At 34.0% G+C, this 12,294-nt stretch overlaps 1 protein-coding gene across 1 annotated transcript; it reads right to left on the bottom strand.

The window, feature by feature from the left end:
* LOC108329703 (probable E3 ubiquitin-protein ligase LOG2) lies at nt 1-4,657 on the bottom strand. The gene is made up of 3 exons (XM_017564047.2): nt 4,041-4,657; nt 574-1,069; nt 1-391 (listed from the first exon to the last, which is right to left on the bottom strand). Exons 1-3 carry the CDS (start codon nt 4,520-4,522, stop codon nt 281-283), a joined length of 1,089 nt encoding a protein of 362 aa, XP_017419536.1. The 5' UTR covers nt 4,523-4,657; the 3' UTR covers nt 1-280.
* Between the last annotated feature and the right edge of the window lie 7,637 nt (nt 4,658-12,294).

Raw genomic sequence — 12,294 nt, forward strand, 5'->3', positions numbered from 1 at the left:
TGACAAAATATATTTAATGATATAAAATGATATTTAGAAGACCAGAGAAACAAGCTCATTGGAGGCATTGTCCGGTACAAGTTATGAGCAATGCCAGCCTGTCGTTCACTTTGAATCACAAGTATATATAATTCCATTTTCCTTTGTTTTTGTGATTATAGGAAAATAGAGAAAGTAAGGTGAAACCATGAAAATAAGACAGGGGTGATGTTAAAGTATAACAGTTGAGCTGTACAGGAAGCTTGAGGAGTTAACAATGTATCATGTATCTTCTTCTTCTTCACTCCTCAGACCCTACCTTTATCTCCAAAAGCCTCTCCACTGGTTGTCTGCAAATTGGGCATCTATTTGACTGGAACCTCAAAACCTTCGCACATCCACTACACATACACTGAAAATAGAAAACGAATTCAAGGTCTCAAGTAACAAATAATTAGTTTTTAACATTTAAATTAGGCTAAACGATCACGACTTTGCGAAGAGCCCAGGACTGAAAAGTGACAGACTGCTGATCATAGTAATTCTATCAACAAATCAAAGAAAAATTCATTCAGAAAGGGAAGCTGTAAATACCATATGGCGGCAGGGATGAACAATTGTATCCCGAGGCTCCGACAAACAGATGACACATTCTTTTCCTTGGTCACTCTCATCCAAGTCAGCTTCTGTTGAATTTCCAATGCCATATATCTCCTGCAGCTCATACCTCATTCCATTCACCCACAAGATCTGCTTAATAACTTTCACCCGGAACTCTCCTTTCTCCTTCTCAAACACTGCTTGGGTAATCTGTGAGTTTGTGTTACCAGATGCTGGAGTTCTATCCGACTCATCATGATTACCAGGGGAAGCATCTGCCTTTACTGCTAGAGGGTACACATCCATATCACCCACTTTCAGTAACTCGGATTCCTCAAAAACAGAAAAATCAATACCAGTTCCAGATGGCTGCCTAAACTTCTGGCCAAGACCTTGCTCAAAATTCACTGTCACTGGAGCAGGATTGTTTTCCTTCACAGGTGTGAGGATGGAGTCTTCACCTTCTTTTGCAAAGAAATAAATGGTGACGCTGTAAATCAGATAAAAAGAAACACTACCTTTAGAACAAGTACATGAATAATAATTATAGTACAAAATATTCACACGCATAACCATCGATGACAACTGCCCCCTTCCACCCTGCCTAATGTCACAAATGCGCATTAGCCTTTACAAGCCCTAAATATCAAACATGTAGCAAAATTTGGGCCCATAAGCTCCACAATACTCCAAATCTGAGTATAGAAATAAAACTACTTATACTAATAGTGACATTTTCACGAGTTTAAAGTTTCTTATGGAACATTGGTAAGAACTAAGAAGCATAAGCGAAATATGCATTAAATTAACCACTCATATCTTACAGAAAAATAAAAAAGGTAATGTTTCCTACAACCATAATTTTAAAATTGCAATAAATGGAAGTAGCACCTCAGTCTTCCATTATCTGTCTCCCAAAATTCGAAAGTAGAACTCCAATTTAAATATAAGGGTGGAAAAGGATAAACAAAGCATAATTAAAGATTATGTTAGCATTGTAAACTACCCCAAACAGCACAAAAACCTAAACAATCAAAAGCACTTCAGTCTTCCGTTATCTATCTCCCAAAATTCAAAAATAGAACTCCAATTTATATATAAGGGTGGACATAATTAAAGATTATTTTAACATTGCAAACCAATCCTAACAGCACAAAAACCTAAACAGTCAAACTATTCTGCAGCTACCACCTCTTTTTTATATGGCTTCATTCCATTCTCCAACAAAAGCTAAAATTAAAATGAAACGAACAATAAACTCCAACCCAGCTTTGACAGCTATAACATATAAGACATGGAAGCACAAAATGATTAATAACTAAAATAACATAACTCTAGGATAATTTTAACAAAAAGAAACATGTGAGAGATGAAAACATAAATACTATTTGCACATACACTAGCATTTTCAAGTCAAATAGCTAATAAAGTGTCGTGGTGTAGAAGCTTAAAAGCAAACACTGCTGTTGCAAAATAACAACCACAAGGAAAAGGAGAATAGTTGCCTGCTACACAGATTCACTAATTCAGCACACAACAGTTGCTGCTGCAAAAATCATGGGAAGAGAAGTATAAAAATGAGAGGAGACAAAAGTCATTCATGGGCCACTCATGTTTGGCAATGGCAGAGGAAAAAATGAGAGATGCTAAGGCCAAGGCCTAACAAGAGGGAAAATAACAGCGCATCCCCGCTCATTTCTGCTAATTATTTTTGAGAGGGGGTGTCTTCTGTAGGGTTTTACAGAGTGGGTCACGCATGACCCAACCTGGTTTTGGGGACATGACCAACTTCACTGCCAAACCATGATTCATGTGATTCTGGAGCAATACAAGCAATTTGCTTACAAGTCAAACCCAAAATCAATTCAACCCTCAATTTTATAATAATCAAATTATTCAGTTTGCAATGCAAATCATGCTATACTTACTATCATTGATAATATACCTTCATTTGATCACGAACATTACATATAAAGACTTTTTTCTATAAGCTTAGAGGATTGGACTAGTGGCAAAAGGTTTGGGTAATTTGAATGAGTTTATGTGGTCAAGTCTCATCGCCACCATTGTAACAGGATTTTCTACAAGTTAATTAATGTTACCCTTTTAATGATGGTTAAAAGAAGTTAATAAATTATCATCTATTCAGAAAAGTAGTTGCGATTTTGCCAATAATGGTAGTCAGTTTGAAAGCAAAGGTTCATTTTGTCTGAAAAATAGCTTATCAATAATGTTATTCCTTCTATTATCACTCAGGCAATCTGTGGTAACAAGATCTCAAAGTGTTCAAATTGATTCTCCATCTAATCAAAGGTAATCGAGTACACACTTGGTTTCATGTTAAATTCTTCATACTCACATTAAAATACTTAGCTAACGTGATTGTAAGCACATTTTCATATTGATAGTTTCCCGTTGAATAATTGATTCATGGTCCAAAATTGATTGGTTGAAGCACAATACGTAGCATTTACGTTGGATAAAAAATTGATACCGAGTTTTATGACCAACTTACTTACTTACTTATAGAATAAATACGTCCAATCCAAACACACATCACATCACTTCAATATCAATTTTAGCCAAAATCTACTTTGTAAAATCAATTTCATTCAAAATCAATTTTTCCAACACACACTGAAACCTTGAAAGACACAATTACCCATTACAAAACTATATCCACTCCTTCGGGAAAAAAAAAAAACTAGACATCTAAAGCATGAACTTATTTACTGCAGTTACCTTTGAAAAATTGCAGTTACCCCTGCATCATATTCATATGTATGTTTTACACCTTACAACACTAACCGGAGCAGTGTCCATTATGCTAACCAGCGGGTAACCACAGGATCGGATGTTGGTAAGGTAAAAGAAAATAGTTGCCATAACACTCCGTAAAACTCAAGCTACCATGAGAGCTCAAATGAACGAGCCTAAACAATACAAAAGATGAGACAAGCAAGCAAGTACCATTCAAATAATCCCCCACGCAAGCATCATTCCTATAAAAAAAATCACTCGCTTGAGCATAACTCCCAGTAGCCTGTAAAATACTCAAGATATATTAAATAGCAATTAAAAAGAAAAACCCTGGTTGAAGTTGGTTCCATATTCTTTTTAGCTTCTGATTGCTTGTGTTTAACAGAACCCTGCTTAATTGCTCACGCAAAAGGGAATGCTACTTGCTACTATCTTTGTTCGTTCTCAGTTCAATTATTTGATGAATAACTAGAAGCTAATTAGTAATAAAATCCCACTCCCAACAAGCAAATGACGGCATCCAAAAACCCTACACCCGACAATCTCATCTTAGTGCAATATAAACCGCACGCAGATAGCTTATCACAAAGAACCCAGATCTTCAATTCGAATCAAAAAACCCCTTCGTTTCACAATTCCGATGATAACAATACATTAAGCAATCACAAAACTAATATTAACGAATTCTCAACAAAACATACCTCCCAGAAACGGTGGCATCGAAGGAAAACGAGATAAGGAAGTGGGAAGAATTTCCCTCATCAGGTTCAAGCCTAAGACTCTCTTTCCTGATATTGACATCGTTCCTTATGGTAACGGCCTTCTGGTGCTCAACAAAAGGTGCAGGGTTAGGCATCACGGGTCCACAAGGGTAACGCCCTGGAATCCAGGCCGGGTCCATGTGCAGATGGTGTTGATGTTGATTTTGTGGATGATGATGTTGATGCTGTAGATGATGATGCTGATGAGGCATGGGAGGCGCCGGAGGGTAGTAACCGGGGTAATGGTACTGCGGGTAATGCAGGGTAGGGTTCGGATAAGGTGCGGCACCCTGGTACACAAATGGATTCGCGGCGATCTCAGGCTGCGGCGTCACCGGCGGTGGAGGCGGCGGATGACTCCGCCTTAAAGCTCCGCTGTGCCGGCGACGGTGGTTGGCACCGCCGCTTGAGACGTTGCCCATGAACGAGAGGAAACAAGGAAACAAAAGCCCCAATTTTGGGTTTGGGTGGTTGGATTGTCCGTGCACCCCCGGAGGTGGTGGTGGTTTGGCTTTGCGCTCTTTCTTTCCCGTAATAAAACTGAAATAAAGTTGTATTAATTAATAATTAAACAATTTATTAATTGATATAAAAATAAAAAAGAAAGGAATGAATTGAAGGGTGAAGCGAAAAGTTAAGAGTTGAAAGGGTAAGAATAATAAATGCGTGGAGAATTGATTTTCGAGATATGAAGGAAAGGAGAAGAATAGAAATTGAAAAATAAAAGTAAATACAGCGAAATTACCAGAGATATTAGATGGCGCGCATGATGGAATTTCTAAATTTCTCATTTTTTTTAAATATATACAGACAGAGACAATTTTTGTTGCCACATTATTAGCAGTTGTAAAATAATTTTTATATTGTTTTAATAAATAATTTTTAAATTTATCTTAATCTTGCAGTGAAATTTACATCTATATAATACAAATTTATTTTATATTTAGTTAAAAATTTTAAAATATATTTTCATATATAGCACGAAAAAGGCTCATGTTCTACGTAGTTGTTGATGTTTTAAGATGATACATACTATAAGAATTAGTTAAGTTTTCTTAATATGTATTTTCATCCTGACGTTTCCTTAATTGTATTACGGTTGATAAGTGTCAGAACCATTAAATTCAACTTTTAGTGGAATCCAGGTGTTAGTGGGAGGGTTTAGAAAATTCATAAAGTGCAATACAGGTGTTTTTATTTGGTTGGCTGATCGATTTTTGACGTAATATATAAGCAAAATTTTCAAACGTTGACCACTTTTGCATGCACCTCTTATCTCCATATTATTTCTGAGTTTCTCCTCATTCTCTCTACAATTCTCCTCTTTCTCTCTAAAAATCCTCACCTTCTTCTTCTTCTGATCATCATCTAGGCCGTGTTTGAATTCTTCTTTGGTGGCAAGAAGTTATTTTTCATCAATCAAGTTGTTGTGTGAAGTGGGTAAGTAAAATCATTCTTCCTTTCTAAGTTTCGGTATTTTCTGGAACATGCAAGCACTGTTCCGCTTGCATGTGTTCTTCATCTATCTATCTCTGAACTTGTTTCTGTTTTTGATCCTCTGGTTGGTCCATTTTTACTGATTGGAATTGTAGTAAGTTGCTTTAGAAGTGGTTGTTGGTTAGTCAAAGTGGTGGAAGCTTAGGAAGTGCCTAGTTTATTCAAGGTAAGGGAAGCTAGTGGTTTAATTATATTTTCCTGTGTTTGGAATTGATGTGTGAATGTTTGCATGTATGAATGATGGTATGTTTGATTGAATTGTATTCAAATTTTGTGTTTGGCCGAGACATGTGAACTGGATTGGAGTTCCTATTGTAGAAGGTTCGGTCAGTCTGGGTGGGAGAAGAGAGTGTGTGAAAAGGTGAGAGTGAGAAATGTGTAATAGGTTCAATGAAATAGGTTTAAAATAACTTATAAATCACGTTTAGAGGGTTAGAGATTAGGGAAAATATCTTATTTTGGTTTAAGAATTGTTATTCAAAGATTTGTTCTGTTGACCGTTCGGCTGTGTTACGTACTCAGTCATTAACTGAGTTCGGTATATTAGCAGTATTATCCATTTATGACCGTTCGGTCTAAATCGCAGTATTCTAATATTAAACTAGTGGTCGGTGGATAGAGTATCCAATAACCTATAAGTACTCGGTTTAGTAGAATATTCGGTATAAGTTTTAAGAGTTTCAGTGTAAGTTATGAGTGTTGGTTTAAACTCTTTGGGTTGAGCTAAGAGCCTAGTAGTTGGTTTCTATGGTGGTCGGTCAATAATAGCGTTCGGTCAGTTTCCTTCTGTTTTGTCTATTATGAACCATTCGGTACTCTCGGTTGGGTAGTGTGAAGGTGTTCGGTCTACAATGTTCACATGTTTTCTCTTTATTATGTGAAAATTTAATTGATGAATGATTGTGTATGTCAAGGATTGAAGATTTATACTTTCAAATATTGTGGAAGAGAATTTCAAGGAGGAATGTCTCATGGATGGTTGTGGAATTGTAAAGTATGAACATGGATATGCTAAGCTGGCGTTCATCCTAATATTCTGAGTTACTCATTCTCAAGTAGAGAGGAGTAACTCATGAGTGAGAATGGCAGGAGGTCCTACAGCCTCAGAGTGCCGAGGTAGGTAGTATGGGATTAACCTTGGGTAGTAGCATGATTGGTGTCAGCTTTTACACTACCACAAGTGCAAGGACGACTGTAGCTACATATTCATACAATCCGGATGGTCAAGTCATAGTGTTGGGTTATATATATATTTATATGAATGATGATGTTTTGGTTGTATGTGATGAATTGTATTCATTGTTGTATGATGTACCGTTCGGTTTCATATAGATTGAACTTGCATGAAATGCATATATGTGTTTATAATTAAATTACAATAGCTTACCCTATTTTCTTGTTCTGTCTTGTCTTGTCCGTTCGTTTTTCTTTTCCCTTGCGATGATCATCCTGTGGATGTGAGCAGAAGGTGATGAGTGTTCGGTGGAGCAAGCATTGGAAGGAGAGGATCCTGTTGCTTAGGATAAGACTGCTCGGTCATCAGTTGGGTATAGTTTTAGATTTGACCGTTTAGTCAATAGGTTTAGTTGACCTTTTGTAAGTCGTTCGGTTTGTACAGGTTGTTGTATCACTGTCCGGTTTATGTCTATACTTTTGCATCAGACTTATGTTGTTCTGTAAAGTTTTTAGTTTTATGGTTATTTTGGATAACTGTAAGGTTAAATACTCTACTAACTCTTGATAAACTGTTCTATCTTATTATTATATGTGATTAATCTATGACATAGTGTTATGCTATATTTTGGGATGTTACAATAAGACATCACATAACCAAACTAATTAAACTAATTAATCATTATTTGGATATGTGCAATGTCAAATTAGCATGGGTTTTGTGTAGATTGCAAAACACGTTTGGTTAATTGGTTCACACCTTGTTAATGGAAGTTTATCATATTTCATCTTCAATGAAAATAATGGCTTTTTAAATGGGAAAACGAAAACGTAACAGTGTTCCATTTTTGTCACATAAACAAAATCAAAACATGATCCTTATAATGTATTTCGATGTGTACCTAAACTACATTCTCATTCACTGTAACATCCCAAAATACAGTAATCACCATAAATCAGAATTAATTACATTTAAGAGTAAACAATGCAGCCTTTACTCTAAGATTAAAGTTCAAAAGTCAAAACGCTTTAGCTATAGAATTCAACACACTAAGACCAGAATAATAGAAGCTGGGACGAACGGTTTTACAAAATTAATAACCGAACGTCAGAATTTAAAGCTAGCATCTAAGATTTCTAATAATAAGAACGGACGCTCTACGACTCTGCTATAACTTCCACTTCAACTAAGCTTAGCGTCATCCAAATTTTCTTCTTCCAGCATTTCTTCAAGTGACGCACCTCCATCTGCTCACATCCACACGGATGATCATTGCAAGGACAGGACGAACGTACATAGACAATTAGACAACACAAGGAAAACGAAAGGGTAAGCTTATAATATTTAATTCATACATTCAACATATACGTTCAACATTCCAACTCACACATACAACATACAATTTAACACAATGTAACATAGAAATATATATATATATATATATATATATATATATATATATATATATATATATATATATATATATATATATATATATATATATATATATAAGACCGACCGTCCGGACTGTATGAACCGTGTAGCTACAGGCGTCCTTGCACCCGAGTGGTGTAGTAGCCGGGATATACCTAATCAGCTGCCACTCGAGGTTAGTCCGTTCTTACGTCGCCCATGTTAACTTATGGACTAAGGACCTCCTGCCATTCCCACACATGAACTACTCTCCTCTACGTGAAGATGAGTGTCACGGAATATCAGGATGGACCAAGCCAGCATTAGCATGCCCACAGTCATACTTTACCAATCCAATATTCAACATATATGAGACGTTCCTCCCTGGAACGCTCGTTCAAATTCCATAATCGTATAATCATGTAATATAGTGTTCACACGTCTTAATATTTCATATTCATAACATTTTCATTCTATGTTCCACTTTCTTAAAAGGACGAACGTTCAACTTTCTGAAGGAAGAGGACGAACGTAAAAAGCCAGATTTAGAAGAACTCAGTCACAATCAGGAAGACTCCAGAGTAATAAGACCATTTTCATAATAATTTAAGTACCAAGAGGTCAGGTTGACTCAACTTGGACGAAGATACATCAAGAAGAATACTTAACTACATTGGGAATCTTTTGTTTAAAAAGGGTCGACTGTCAGTCAATGACCGAACGCGCCTATGTACATTTACTAATTATTAGGACGAACGCTATTTACGTTCGTTAAGGAATGACGAGCGTTCGATTTAAGACCGAACACTACGTTAAGACGCACGCTAGGTAGATGACCGAAAACCAATCATGACGAACGCTTGGTTCAAGACCGAGCGCTCTTTAGGACGAACGCTTGGTTCAAGACCGAGCGCTCTTTAGGACGAACGCTTGGTATAAGACCGAGCGCTATTTAGAACGAACGTTCGGTATAAGACCGAGCGCTATTTAGGACGAACGCTCAGTGTAAGACCGAACGTTACTTAATTCCGTACCATTTAAGGCGTACGACAACTCTATGCTGAGCCGAACGCTCAAACATAGTAATTCGAAATAAGGACGCTCGTTCTCAAATCGAATTCTTCCCAAATGAAAGAATTCTACTCTAAGTTATTTCCAGGGAACACGAACGGTATAAGACCGTACGGTGATGAGCGTAATTTATCATAGGGAGAATTATCATATCCAGATTTTTCAACTTTCTTAACTTTAACATTTTTCATATGATTCATATCTAGTAACTTCATATCCATGCTTAATTTTCATACTATACAGATCTCATCATTTTAATACATCCATCCATACTATAGTCATACACCTTTCATACGTATCCAAATCAACATACATTTCAACCAACAGAAAACATACACAATATCAGCGATCGTTCATAACAACTCAAACAACATACTTTTCATATATCCAAATCAAATCATACAACATACAAGTATAAATTAAACATATAAGCTTCCCTTACCTGGTCTAGTAGTGAACTTCCAAATGCAAGGGTTTCGCTCGTCTTCTCACAGTTTTCTATCCAAAGAGTTACTCAACAACTTTCACTTAATCTATCATACCAAAATCATAAACAGGTCAGACCTATAACCCCTGCATGCAACCAGAACTTGGTTCGCATGAACTAAATGGACGAACGTTCAGAGACAAGAACTCACCAGCCCAGATCCCCGTTCTGTTCGGACCAGAAAATGCTCAAGTCTCAGGGAACGTTGCTACGGTATCTGAAACGTGATTGGAAGAGAGACGTGAGATTTACAGTAGAGAGAAGTTGGGAGTTCTAGAGAGAAGGTGGAGAAAAATGGAGAAATCAGTTTTGAGAAAGAAGGTGAGTGTATGCAGAGAATGAGAAGGAGTGTCTCAGAAAATTAAATTCTCTTTTCCAAGTCAAACGGACGTTCACTCACACGCGGACACCTGTCTTCCACTACTGATTTAGAAGGTTCTAATTTGACACATGGCAGACGTGTGGCAGTGTGTGTGCGTTTTGCAGTGCATGCAGAGAGTATGTAAGTGGGTTTTAATTGCCTGAGTAGTGACGTGGACTGCACTGCAAGTAGGTTTTAATGCTTTTAAATTTTATTTGACTTAAGTTGCAGTGTTAATTATCTAGGGTCTCACATTCACACTTCTCACTTTTTCTTTTTTTATTTCATGAGAATCTAATTTTGTTCTCTAAAATACTTTCCAAATTCTTATTTCCTTCACACGTAACTTTAGTACTTTGCACTAGTTTTAGATAACTTTAATGTTAATCTTGGCACATTTAATTACAAAATGATAAATATTGCAATAAAGAAATGAAGGCAATATATATTTCTTATATGAGACACTGAAAGTTTCTTTAGGGTAATTTAAGTTATGCATGATTTTCATTAATCTCTTTCCTTATCCATCCTTATGACAATTTCTTCATTATATAAATTGTAAATCAACATGCTATCCTCAACAAATTACTGGGTTTTTTTTTTGTCTTTTATTCTGATTCTGGCGTTGACTCTAAAATATGTTGGTAGTTTGGTAAAAATTTATTTTAGGAAATAAGTTCGCATTATAGTTTTTCTTATTAAATCCACATTAACCTTTTGAAAAAACAAGGATTAACCAAATAATTAAAATAAATGTTTAAAATTAGTCGAGTTTCAAATTTTGGTCAACATGAAGATGTATCTCGTTATATATATATATATGATATGAACCAAACTTTTTCTTCATATCTTATCTCAAATGTCTCCGTAAAAAAAATATATATATGGGATAATTTCTAATGAAGATTATATTTATATTAAAATAATTTAGAGTTAAATATATTTTTAGTTTCAGAAATTTTATGCGAAATTGAAAAAAATAAAATATCACTGTTGAAAAATAATACATAAAATTTAAAGTAATAACATGACTTGAGACAAAAAATTTAATTTATGGGATATTTATATTATTTTCTTTTTGTCCAGTTAAATTAATAATAACATGACTAATATTTAAGATACTTTAAATAATCACTACTGACTTTAGTCTATCTAGATAGACTCGTTTGGACAAAATTCCAACAATAGGTATAAAAGTGAGGTACAGAGATTAAAATTCCATTTATTGTTACATTTAATACATAACACAATTTTAACTTAAGCATTAAAATATTTTTACAAACACTTATCTCTCATTTAGACTAAAGAAGATAAAGTTATATTAGATTATAATAAGAAAAAAGATATTAAAACTAACATGTTTAGCATCTTTCATATGGTTTAATCCTATTAAAAAAAACATCTGAAACCAAAATATTTACAAAAATTCTATAGTTTATAGTTTAGATTAACATATGAGTTTCTTTTTAAAAATAATATTAATTTTGAATAATATATCACAGTGTTTTTAATTTGTTAAAGAATTATATATAAACATTTTAAGTCTCAATAAACTTAGTTACTTGTTTATATAAATAATATAAGAAGTTGAAATTATTGATTGAAAAATTATATTTAATTTCTTTTGACTAGTTAAATATATTTTAAAAGTATATAATTAAGTTAATCTTTTAATTTTGTTATACAAAAATTAATTTAAATATGAATCAAAACTAAATAAAATATCTCAATTTAAAATAATAAATTTAATAATAAGTTTATGGATTTCTTTATTACATGTTTATTTTTTTTAATATATGATTTAAATTTATATTTAAATTTTATTAATTATTCATTTATTTTTAATAATATATAATAAATATATATTTAATAATTATAAAATAATTAGTGTGAATTTTATTAAAATAATATTTTGATATTTTGACATTTTGACTAGATTTTATAATTTTTTTCGTCTTGGGAATTTATCCCAACGTTAATCATGATATAATGAAATATTCATATTAATTATACTAAACGTCCATATTATTTATTTTCTGATTGATTATTAACTTAAAATATTGTTATTAAACTTCACATATTATATTAATATATAATTTTCATTTAGTTTATATTTCACTTAAAAGAATTATGAAATAAAAAATAAAAAAAATGAGGTTAGTATTTGGGGCTAACTCCACCCAAATTATAT

This window comes from Vigna angularis, chromosome 2, assembly GCF_016808095.1.
Source record: "Vigna angularis cultivar LongXiaoDou No.4 chromosome 2, ASM1680809v1, whole genome shotgun sequence".
Taxonomy (NCBI): domain Eukaryota; kingdom Viridiplantae; phylum Streptophyta; class Magnoliopsida; order Fabales; family Fabaceae; genus Vigna; species Vigna angularis.

What these genes read in the sequence shown, in the direction of transcription:
- LOC108329703 (XM_017564047.2), bottom strand. Translation starts at nt 4,522, where the DNA reads ATGGGCAACGTCTCAAGCGGCGGTGCCAACCACCGTCGCCGGCACAGC. An exon ending in GATGCCACCGTTTCTGGGAG is followed by an intron (nt 1,070 to 4,040) that starts GTATGTTTTGTT and finishes TCTGATTTACAG; the next exon opens with CGTCACCATTTATTTCTTTG. An exon ending in TTCATCCCTGCCGCCATATG is followed by an intron (nt 392 to 573) that starts GTATTTACAGCT and finishes TTCTATTTTCAG; the next exon opens with TGTATGTGTAGTGGATGTGC.